Source organism: Raphanus sativus, unplaced genomic scaffold (assembly GCF_000801105.2).
Source record: "Raphanus sativus cultivar WK10039 unplaced genomic scaffold, ASM80110v3 Scaffold2192, whole genome shotgun sequence".
Lineage (NCBI taxonomy): Eukaryota > Viridiplantae > Streptophyta > Magnoliopsida > Brassicales > Brassicaceae > Raphanus > Raphanus sativus.
In genome coordinates this window covers 5,202-16,904 of record NW_026617501.1, presented here as the reverse complement: position 1 = coordinate 16,904, position 11,703 = coordinate 5,202, and the positions used below count along the sequence as shown (strand labels likewise).

General features: G+C 42.6%; 1 protein-coding gene, 1 long non-coding RNA gene and 1 pseudogene across 2 annotated transcripts; 2 read left to right on the top strand and 1 right to left on the bottom strand.

Moving 5' to 3' along the window:
- Positions 1 to 2,248, top strand: LOC108856434 (protein AGENET DOMAIN (AGD)-CONTAINING P1; the record flags this gene model as incomplete). The annotated part of the gene is given in 4 exon segments (XM_018630227.2): positions 1 to 450; positions 914 to 1,396; positions 1,471 to 1,926; positions 2,070 to 2,248. Coding segments are annotated over 4 exon segments (1,404 nt in total), but the record flags the coding sequence as incomplete, so codon positions are not given.
- A 6,006-nt stretch (positions 2,249 to 8,254) lies between these two features.
- LOC130505344 (transcription factor TCP13-like) lies at positions 8,255 to 9,417 on the bottom strand (annotated as a pseudogene).
- Positions 9,418 to 9,615: 198 nt separating this feature from the next.
- Positions 9,616 to 11,257, top strand: LOC130505343 (uncharacterized). Its single transcript, XR_008941636.1, has 3 exons — positions 9,616 to 10,015; positions 10,310 to 10,626; positions 10,774 to 11,257. It is a non-coding gene; the product is annotated as an uncharacterized LOC130505343 (long non-coding RNA).
- Positions 11,258 to 11,703: the final 446 nt, after the last annotated feature.

The following is an 11,703-nucleotide window of genomic DNA, read 5'->3' as shown; positions in this document are numbered from 1 at the left end:
AGCTCCAACGAGTCCGGTTTCCGCGGATCGTGGTACCTGGGGAAGGTGGTGGCCGTCCCATCCTCAGACTCCACCACCACCAAATGCGAGGTGGAGTACACGACGCTGTTCTTCGACAAGGAAGGGAGGAAACGGCTGAGGGAGGTCGTGGACGTGGGGCAGCTCCGTCCTCCGGCGCCGGCGGTGTCTGAGAGGGAGAAGAGGAGGGAGGTCGCGGTGGGGGACGACGTGGACGCGTTTTACAGCGACGGGTGGTGGGAAGGGACGGTGACGGAGGTATTGGGGGATGGGAGGTTGAGTGTTTACTTCAGGGCGTCAAAGGAGCAGATTCGGTTTCGGAGAGATGAGTTGAGGTTTCATCGCGAGTGGGTTAACGGCGCGTGGAGGCCGCCGATTGAGGAAACGGAAGTGGATGAGGAGGAACAGGAAGAGGAAGAGGAAGATGAAGAGGTATGAAAAACAGAGTTTTTGCTATCTTTGTTGTGTGCAACTAGCTATTCTGGTAAAGACTGAAAATTTTAGCTGTCTTTGTTTTGTATTCTGACTTGTCTGCACTGCGGTGACACTATCTGTTGTGGAAAGACAGATAATTTTACTAGTTTTTGTTATGTGTTCTGTGCACTGCAGTGAAGTTAGCAATTGTGGTAAGGCAGACAATTTTAGCTGTCTTTGTTTTGTGTTCTGACTTGTTTGCATTGCAATGACACTGTCTATTGTAGTAAGAGTGACAGTTTTAGCTGTCTTTGTTTTATTTCTGACTTGAGTGCATTGCAATGCGCTAGCTATTGTGGAGAGTAGAGTACTGTTTTTAGTTCTTATAGAGCATTTTGTATATCTATACCTTTAATTTCTCGCACTTCACGGCTATATTTTGAATCTACACTAGTCGTTGACTGCTATATAACATTTGCAGGATCTTTTATCTCGAGTTGATCCGGAAACTGCAAGAGAAATCGCGAAACAAATGTTTTCCATTGGCACAACTGTTGAGGTTAGCAGCGATGAGGAAGGTTTCAAAGGGGCTTGGTTTGCAGCTAAAGTCATTGAACACATTGGCGAAGACAAGTACCTTGTTGAGTACCGAGACTTGAGAGAAGAAAACGGCATCGAGCCTTTGAAAGAAGAAGCCGACTATCTGCACATAAGGCCACCACCACCGACTGATGAGGATATAGATTTTGCTGTCGGCGACAAGATTGATGCGTTTTACAATGACGCCTGGTGGGTAGGTGATGTCATAGAGACTAGTATGAAGGACGGAATCGTTGGTATCTGTTTCAGGCCATCAGGAGAAAAGATGCGGTTTGGGAGACAGGGTCTTCGTCTGCATAAAGACTGGATCAACGGGACCTGGCAGCTACCACTGAAACGAGGAGAGATGAAGAGGGCAGCAAAGGTTGTGTAAGACTCTCTAATGCATACATACACTTTCTTCGTCATGCTTCTCTGAGTTTTCATTTGGATATGCAGAAAGTTCCGTGTGATCGGAACGTGAGACCTAGAAAAGCAATCGACAAGGAATTTTTCAGCATTGGAACTCCAGTGGAGGTCAGCAGTGTTGAAGAAGGATTTGAAGATTCTTGGTTTCTTGCAAAGGTTATTGAGTACATAGGAACGGACAAGTGCCTTGTGGAGTATGAGAAGCTGAAAGCTGAAGATGGGAAAGAGCCATTGAGGGAAGAGGTTAATGTTTTACAAATGAGGCCTAGACCACAAGAGACGGTCATGGTTAATCCGTTGGAGAAGCTTGACAAAGTTGATGCTTTGTATAATGATGGATGGTGGGTCGGGGTGGTTAGAAAGGTTCTTGCAAAGTCGAGCTACCTAGTTCATTTCCCGAAAACAGATGAGGTGCTAAAGTTTCATGTTTCTCGGCTAAGGCCACATCAGGAATGGATTGATGGCAAGTGGATAGAATCTTCTAAGGTGTGCTTCTTCATTTATCAAGATCTCATTATATAAATTCGATACTAGTTTTTCACCATTGGTTACTGGTTGTTGACCTGTAGTACTCATTTATTATCATACTTTTGCTGAAGAGGTTTGGTCCCATTAACTTTGATTTTCAGACTCAAACGGTGTAGTTGAGCTGGAGAACAGGGCAGGATTCTGGGGATCTCAAGTTTTGTTAATTTGGAGGCATTTGAATCTGCTTGATGTTCCATTTCTATTGTATACAGTTGCATTTATGATGATGATTGACCAGAAGATAAAAGAAAAGAGTTGATATTTTATTAATTTCCATGCATTTTCTACTCATAATGCTCCAAAATTTTCATCTACGGTTGATAACTTGATAGACAAGTTATCTTATTGTGAATTTAGCAAGTTTCATCCCCCGTGAGAAACTCTTTTGAGGTTGTAAAACATTTTGAAAAGATCTCGGTGTAGCTCTTACTTTAGCTTGCTGATAGTTCTTGAGGTAACATACAGAACCAACTTCAATTTAGATTACAGATAGTACGGTTTTAATTTCTGTGAAACAGGATGATGTTGACATCTTATTACAGGTAAAACAAGTAGCAACGAGTGGTTGGTAATATATGAGTGAAGTGGACTTATAAGGATTTTGGCGTCTTTTAACTGTCGAAGCATTGATGCTTTATTAGGCCTCCTTAACTGCAACAGCCTCCTTGACCTCGGTGGCTTCACTGCCCTTTTCCTTGGCAGGTTCCACTTCTTCTGGGACAGTAAAGTTGATAGAGGGAAAGTCTACATTGTGGTTGGTGTCTTGAATGTGATCTTCCCTCCGTCCTCTGTGTAGATCTCATTGACAGTGATCCAAATAAGAAGCTCCTTGGCCTTGACTCCAGTGAGCTTCTTGATCCTGCCGTTCTCAGCCACGGCAGTGATCTCGGTTCCATAAGAGACAAGCATATCGATCTCTTGGAAACTTGTGGATGGTGCGGTGCTCTGTGATAAGCCTATGCATCGTTACGTGAGGAGGAAGAAGATTAAAGAAGTCGAGGCGGAGGCGCGAGAAGGGAGTGACGTGGCAGATTTAAATGAAGTTTGAATGAGAAGGAAAGACTCTATCTCGTTTAGAGGGTTTGCCGTTAAGTCTGTTACGTTTGTTAAATACTCTGTTGTGTAGTTCGTGTGATGCAGCTTTGTATTCTGGATTGAGTCGTAGTGACTTGAGGAGATTATCGTCTGGGTTAAGCCAGCGATATCTCGATTGATTCTTGATACAAAGTGTAATTCGTGTTATCGTCGTTCTCGTTAAATCAATAAGAAGGAGTGATTGAGTTTACAGAGTATCGATAGTTCAAACTCTATCAATTGGTGCGGTGAGCGTCTCGCGATGGCTATGATCAGCGAATCGGATGGACGATTCGAGCATCTGGAGAGGTCCGCTATGGAGGCGGAGAAGACGGTGAAGGTGAGTGGAGGAAGTTGACGGAAGCTAACGGTCAATCGGAAGAACGCTTCGGTGCAGTCGAGTCACGATTGAGCTCCGTCGAGTTTCAGTTACAGAAGATCGCAGATGCGCTCGATCGAATCGAGTCTCACACAGTTCCGGCGAAGCCTAACGGCAAAGATATCGCAAGCTCATCGGAACCTCGTAGTGATACTCAGGTACCGATCTTACCAACTGAATCGGAGAATCTCTCATTAGGTTATCGGAGGAGTAATGAGATGTTCCATAGTAGAGAAAGTTTGTTGAAGAAGATTGAGTTACCTTCGTTTGATGGATTGTTGCCATATGGTTGGATTCGTAACGTAGAACGATATTTCAGAGCGGCTCAGTATAATGAACAGCAAAAACTTGAGTTAGTGGCTCTGAGTTTAACAGGCGAAGTTCTGAATTGGTATCTGTGGGAATCAGAAGAGGAACGATTCGAGAGTTGGTTTCAGTTCAAACAGAGGATGCTCGAGAGGTTCGCAGAGTCAATTGATGATGAACCACGAAACAGACTCTGTGCCTTGAGACAAACTGGAACAGTGCGTGAGTACGTCAAAGAGTTCGAAGAATTGATTACTCAAGTTAAGGGAATTGATGAGCCTAACTTGATCAGCAAATTCTATACTGGTCTTAAGCAAGAAATGAAGGAAGTAATCAAGCTTAAAGAACCTAAAGGGCTACGCAACCATATCGCTGCGGTAGTCAAAATGGAAAGCAGTACCTTCTGTCAAGTGATGGGTGAACGTGCGAAACCTAGACAGAACGAGTACCAAGCTCAGCCTGCTAGACAATACCGCCCACAACAAAAGATTCTGCCACCTGTGGCAGAAGATAAGTCTAAGCAGCAAGAAGTGCACAAGAACTTACCAAGGAGACCACGATTACATTTGACTCCAGCTGAATTAGCTGAGTTGAAGAGGCTAAAGCTGTGTTTCCAATGTAAGACGAGTTGGTTCCGCGGTCATGTGTGTGCCAATCCAGAACTCCAACTCTTGATTATTGTTGATGATTTGGAGGTTGAAGTTGTACAAGACACCTATGAAGAAGGGGGTATTGAGGAAGTAAAACAGTTGCAAGGAGATCAAACAACACAGATGATGCAGATCTCACTCCATGCTTATTTGGGTATTGACTTTCCTACAACTACCAAGTTAAGAGGAACTCTCGCAGACAACAACTTGGTGGTCTTGATAGACAGTGGAGCCACACATAACTTTGTGACTCCAGAGTTCGTTGCACGCACTGGAATACCAATATCTGCTGATTCCGGACTGCGTGTACTACTTGGCAACGGCGTGTCAATACCAGCAGGGGGAGTTTGTAAGAACGTGAAGTTGAAGATGCAGGGACTCGTTTTTACAATCGATTGCATTGCTCTTGATCTGGGCAAAGTGGATCTGGTGCTAGGAGTACAATGGTTAAGAACGCTGGGGAAGTGTGAGATAGATTGGTTTACACAAGAATGGTCATTCATTCATGAAGGGCAGAGAGTGATGTTGACAGGCGAGATAGACCTTCATCAAGTGACAGGGACTCTTAAATCAGTAACTCCTGATGACGGTCAATGGGAGGTTCCTACTGATTCTTGGTGCAGTAACTTGCAACCAGAGAAGGAGCCTCCTAGTGCCTCTTCTCCGGAAGTTTTACAGGTCTTAATCGATTTTGAGCACATCTTTGCCAAACCTCAAGGCTTACCTCCGATCAGAGGTCGAGAACATGCTATCACTTTAAAAGCAGGCACTAATGCTATCAACGTCAGGCCTTACCGATACCCTCAAGCTCACAAAGAGGCAATGTCAGAGATGGTTGCAGAGATGTTGGACAAAGGTCTGATACGAGCTAGCAGAAGCCCTTTCTCTAGTCCCGTGTTATTGGTTAAGAAGCAAGACAAATCTTGGCGGTTTTGCGTTGACTACAGAGCCTTAAATCAAGCAACCGTGGCTGATAAATTTCCTATACCAATGATTGATCAACTCTTGGATCAACTACATGGAGCAACGATATTTTCTAAGATGGATTTGACGGCGGGTTTTCATCAAATACGAATGGAAGAGAAGGACATTCCGAAAACAGCTTTTCGAACTCATGATGGACATTACGAGTTTTTAGTCATGCCTTTCGGCTTGACTAATGCTCCATCCACGTTCCAGTCATTGATGAATGATCTGTTCAGGCCTTATCTGAACAAATTTGTTCTTGTCTTCTTCGACGACGTGTTGATCTACAGCAAGAGTGTTGAGGAGCATGTTGCACACTTGAGGCTTGTTATGCAAATTTTTGAAAAGCATCAACTGTTTGCAAACAAGAAGAAATGCCTCTTCGCTCAACGTCAAGTCGAATATCTCGGTCATATCATCTCAGCCGAAGGAGTGGCTACTGATACAGTTAAGACCGAGGCAATGAGAACTTGGCCTACTCCCAAGACAATCAAACAACTACGCGGGTTCTTGGGGTTAACTGGCTACTACCGGAGATTCGTGAAAGCATACGGTTCTCTGGCTCGTCCTTTAAATGAGCTTCTGAAGATCGACAAATTCAACTGGTCTAAAGAGGCTCAACTGGCTTTTGATACGTTGAAACAAGCCATGATATCAACTCCAGTGCTGGCTTTACCGAACTTCAACCGTGTGTTTGTGGTAGAATGCGATGCTTCAGGGTTCGGGTTGGGAGCAGTTTTGATGCAAGATGGTAGACCCGTGGCTTATTTCAGTTATAGTTTGACTCCTCGTGAACAGCTGAAACCAATATATGAGAGAGAGTTGATGGCAGTGGTGTTGGCGGTCCGAAAATGGAAGCATTATCTGTTGGGGAGGCGTTTTGTAGTGCACACAGATCAGAAAAGTTTGAAGTTTCTACTCGAGCAGAAAGAGGTTAACATGGAATATCAGAAATGGTTAATCAAGCTACTTGGGTACGAGTTTGACATCCTCTACAAACCGGGAATTCAGAACAGAGCAGCTGATGGGTTGTCACGAATTGAACAAGCTTCCTTGCAGTCTGCAGAAGGTATTCTATATGCAGTGACAGTGCCAGCTTCCTTGCAGTTACAAGACCTTTACTCAGAGATACGCAATTCACAGGAAATACAGAGTCAGATTCAGAGGGTTCAGGAAGGGGACAGTGAGATGAGGGATTATACAGTCAAAGAGGACAAATTATGGTTCAAATCTCGTCTAGTGATACCAAAGGACTCCACTTTCATTGAGACAATTCTTAAAGAATGTCATGATGGGCTACAAGGGGGACATTCGGGAGTTCTCAAGACGCTAAAAAGGATTCAGAGATGGTTCCATTGGACAGGCATGCTAAAGTCAGTCCAGTTGTATGTGTCTGCGTGTCATGTTTGTCAGACACACAAGTATTCGACACTGTGTCCAGCTGGTTTGCTACATCCTCTACCGATTCCAGTGGCTATATGGGAAGATTTATCAATGGACTTCGTGGAGGGGTTACCCACTTCACTTGGTTACAATGTTATCTTTGTGGTAGTGGATCGTTTGAGCAAATACTCACACTTCATTGGACTCAAACATCCATTCACTGCAGCCGACGTCGCCAAGAAGTTCATTTCTGAGATCATTCGCTTACATGGATTTCCAAAATCCATTGTCTCCGACAGAGACAAAATTTTTCTCAGTACCTTTTGGAAGGAGCTTTTCCGTCTGGCTGAAACTACTCTGAAGTTCAGTACGGCCTTCCACCCCCAAACGGATGGTCAAACGGAGGTCTTAAACAGGTGCCTAGAGACTTACCTCCGTTGTTTCGCGTCATCTCATCCTCGAACATGGTCTCGTTTCTTATGTTGGGCGGAATTGTGGTATAATACTTCTTATCACACTTCGCTCAAGACGTCTCCATTTCGAGTTGTCTATGGACGCGAACCTCCATCGTTGCTACGTTATGAGTTGGGTTCAACAAACAATGCTGATTTGGAAAGGTTGTTGTTGGAGAGAGATGCCTTACTTGTCGATGTTAAACAACATCTAGTTCATGCCCAACAGTTGATGAAGAACAACGCCGACAAGCATAGACGTGATGTAGAGTTTCAAGTGGGTGATCGAGTGTACTTGAAGCTACAACCGTACCGTCAACAGTCTGTGGCTCGCCGTGTTTGCAAGAAGCTTTCTGCAAAGTATTTCGGTCCGTATGAGGTTCTGGAACGCATTGGCAAAGCAGCCTATCGATTGGCTCTACCTCCAGAAGCAAAGATACATGCCGTCTTTCACGTCTCACAGTTAAAAGCAGTGTTGGGAGTTCATCATCAGGTCCTACCTTTACCACCGGGTCTAGATGATCTTGTCATTGTACCGGAGGAGGTGTTGGAAACTCGTTACAATGATAAAGGGAGCTTGGAGTTACTGGTTAAGTGGAAATCTCTTCCACCATCAGAGAATGCTTGGGTGTTAGGTGGGGACTTCCGTTCTCAGTTTCCTGACTTTGCGCTTGAGGACAAGCTGAGTTTCGAAACGGGGGGTATTGATAAGCCTATGCATCGTTACGTGAGGAGGAAGAAGATTAAAGAAGTCGAGGCGGAGGCGCGAGAAGGGAGTGACGTGGCAGATTTAAATGAAGTTTGAATGAGAAGGAAAGACTCTATCTCGTTTAGAGGGTTTGCCGTTAAGTCTGTTACGTTTGTTAAATACTCTGTTGTGTAGTTCGTGTGATGCAGCTTTGTATTCTGGATTGAGTCGTAGTGACTTGAGGAGATTATCGTCTGGGTTAAGCCAGCGATATCTCGATTGATTCTTGATACAAAGTGTAATTCGTGTTATCGTCGTTCTCGTTAAATCAATAAGAAGGAGTGATTGAGTTTACAGAGTATCGATAGTTCAAACTCTATCACTCTGTTTCTGCTTCAGCCACACAACAGCCGACTCTCTGTCATACCCAACCTCTTATATGTCCTTCAATGGTAGTAGGCCACTGGGCATTGATATTTCCTTGTAGAAAATCTTGGCCTTCTCTTGCCATATTTCTCCAGTGTACTTCTCTGCCTTAGCTCTGACCTCCTTTGTAACCAAACCCATCTCTATTTCATTTTGTTCTATTGTGGGGGTGTCAGTGAAACCTGTTGTGTGTTGTGGAGAGGTAAGTGACAACCATGTTGATAATAACAACCCTCCCACTGTTCAATAGCAGAGAAAGAAAAGCTCAACGACGGTAGGCACTGTTCAATAACAACCCGAGCATGATCGGATGTTCCTGACGCAACGTTGGTCAAAGCCCATGCAGTCTCAAACAGTCAAACTGCAAACGAACTTTTAAAGTGAGCCACCAAGCAATTCTTATGTCTTCAAGGTGCAATCCATACATACGGGACCAATCTAAAATGTAGGAAGCATAAGACATATACCTGCAGTTGTGGATTGTCTTTCCTTCCAAGAAACTCCTCAAAACAAGTGATAACACCGGCGTTGATCACTTCATCTATTGGAGGACTGCGCTCTGCTCATCAAATCATCAACAACTATCAGATGTCTATTACACATGTATGCCTTGGATCTGTTGTCTCCATAGTCCTCGAACCTGCTGTAGTTGTTGTTGATGATGCCGTCATTGGACATACCAAGAATTGTGATTGAATTGGGACAAGAGTACTATGTAGTTGATGTTGATGATGGAGATAATCTGCCTGAACCCTCGTATGTTGCTGTTGCTGCTGTTCCATGTTTTGATAGGTTCCATAAGACCCAATGTGATGATTGTTGGTTTCTTCACGGCTAATAGTAGTATTAGGCTGATCTTATACACACCCATTGATTTTAAATCCGAGTTGGGTCGGATCTTGAGCCGGTGGTTGACTAATGATGGTTGAAAAGACTGAAAGTTTCAGTCAACGGCTTTGCTAGGGTAGTCAAGGCCGTGGGGACTGACAATCTCAGGCGTCTGTCACGTAGACCATGCAACGTAGACACTTTACTATGACGGTCTGCGCCTCCAAAGGCCCGTCAAACCCTAACAATTCTTGGATCCTTCGATTTCATCCACGAAGAAGAAGGAGAAGAAGAAATCAAATTGTTTAGAACGTAAACACCCGTTTACAGTCTCGGGAACAAAGCTTGATTTTCAAGCCCATTGTCGGCCGTTCGTTGAGATAACAATCAGAACTATACTAAAAGCTCTTATTCTAGAGTTCTGGGGCTGTCCACGTCTGCAAAAATAATCAACCAATAAGGAATCATTTTCAAGCCACGTAATCATTTGCTTTAGACAGAGTCGTCTTCTCGATTACCATAATTCCCTGTCAAAAAGATAAGTAACGCACGCGAGAAGCATTAAGAAGCCGCCATTAAACTCAACATTCATTCTCTGTAATCTGAGATCCCACTACATCTCATTTACTTCCCCACCACCACCTTCTTTAGTTTCTTTGCAATCTATATCCTAAAAATAAGCGTTCCATGATTCTCACATATTCATCACAGTCATCCTTTCCAGAGAAGGTCACAAACCTCAGCCAACCATGGACACCTCTCAGCTATAACTAAGAGAATTGAAGCCAGAACGTTGCAGTAAATCGTAGTCACTGGCCTTCTTCGGTTTTGCAAAGCTCTGATGTGAAGAAGCGTTGAAGTTATGGGCGTCAACATGTTGCTTTTGGATGATAAGGTATTATCTACTCTGATTGTGTTTAGTTATTATCATCAAAAAACTTCCCGAATTTCACTCTTATATTAAAATGTAAATTTTCTACTCCTAGAGATATCTCTCAATCTAGCCTTTGTAACCGCTATAGGCTGAAAAACGTTGAAATCAATCCTTACAGTTCTTAGTATATGTCATCTGTTTCTTGGTATTTCAACTCGGAAACCCCGATAGGCTATTACATAGTTACTTGATTCTCTGCATTGTTTTACTTGGCATGTACACTGAATACTCTGTTTATTTTGTTGGTTGTGACAGAGTCTGAAGCATTTAGGAAAGTGAAGAGTGATCCAAATTACACAAAGTCATGGTAGGTGCAGAGATCTACCTAGCTTAAAAACATAGGAAGGGGCACGTTAAAAGTATGTCTTTCTTTAATTTTGAAACCTTGGTTATATTGACAGATTAAAAAATAGGTAGGTAGATCCTAATTTGCTTCTCTTACCTATACAACTCAATTTGACGGACTTTGATGGACATAGGTTTCTATCACAGTGGACTCACGACAAAAGACACTAATGATCTGTGGATTCAAGCTGACTTTGATGGGAACAGTCTAAAACAATTTTAATTAAGTAACGTTTCTGATTCACCTCTCTTTAAAACATGTTCATAATAGATCACTTATAGCTATTGTTCACATAATGCCAATAGCATCTAAAGCCCTTGGTCTTGATCTTGAAATACACGTGTTACTCAATTAATTATGTGACTCATTGCAGCAAAGAGTTGGAAATCATACCCCGTATGAACAGAGAAATGCTGACGACAGAGAAGCAAATGGTAACCAAGAACAAACGGTTGGTTTCAGTGTCAAGAACACAACATTTTTTCCTTCTGAAGTGGAGGAATGAGTGTAGCTAGAAACTTACTCTCTCTCAGATCAAGCGAGGCTTACAATTTTATTCACTCCCATAAGAATGCCTTGCTCCGGTGCTCCCAATTGGTTTCATGACAAAACCCTGTAACAACAAACCTTTCTCTCCTTTAGGTTTATGTCCCCCCCCCCCCCCCTCCTCATATTATAGGTTAGTATCAACGCTTTGCCTCCATAGGCCAAAAAAAATACTGCCAACACCCTGGTTGCTCTCCCCGTTGTGGTTTGTGCGTTGGGTGAAGAAGAGAGAAAAGGATATTACACGCTGGTCTTAATCTTATACATTATACTCTGTTCAAATACTCTGTTCGAATATGTTAATCAAATGTGGAAGCTTTCATGTAAAAATAAATGTTGTAGTAAAGATTTAAAAAGCATCTTTGGAACTCTCAAACGTTTAGGATAGTAAACCAAATTTGTTATAACCAATCAGGCAATTCGAAATCAAAAGCATAGTCCTTCTAAACAGCAGTAGCAGCAGTCATATTTTAAGGTAATGGCAACTGTAGTGTAAACAATATGCTAATAATAATATCCTGTAACAAAAACAATAAGTGTTCAAATTATTCAATATTTATAAAACATATTTATTTAAACAGTATTTTTTGAGAAAAAGATGCAATTTAATTTTATTCAATAATTAGTATATTTTACTCATATTAATTGTGGTTATATAATATTATATCATAAGATTACATAAACAAAAAAATATTTACGTACTGTGTGTTTGTACATATGATCAAGTACATTTAGAACATAATTTATGTATATATAA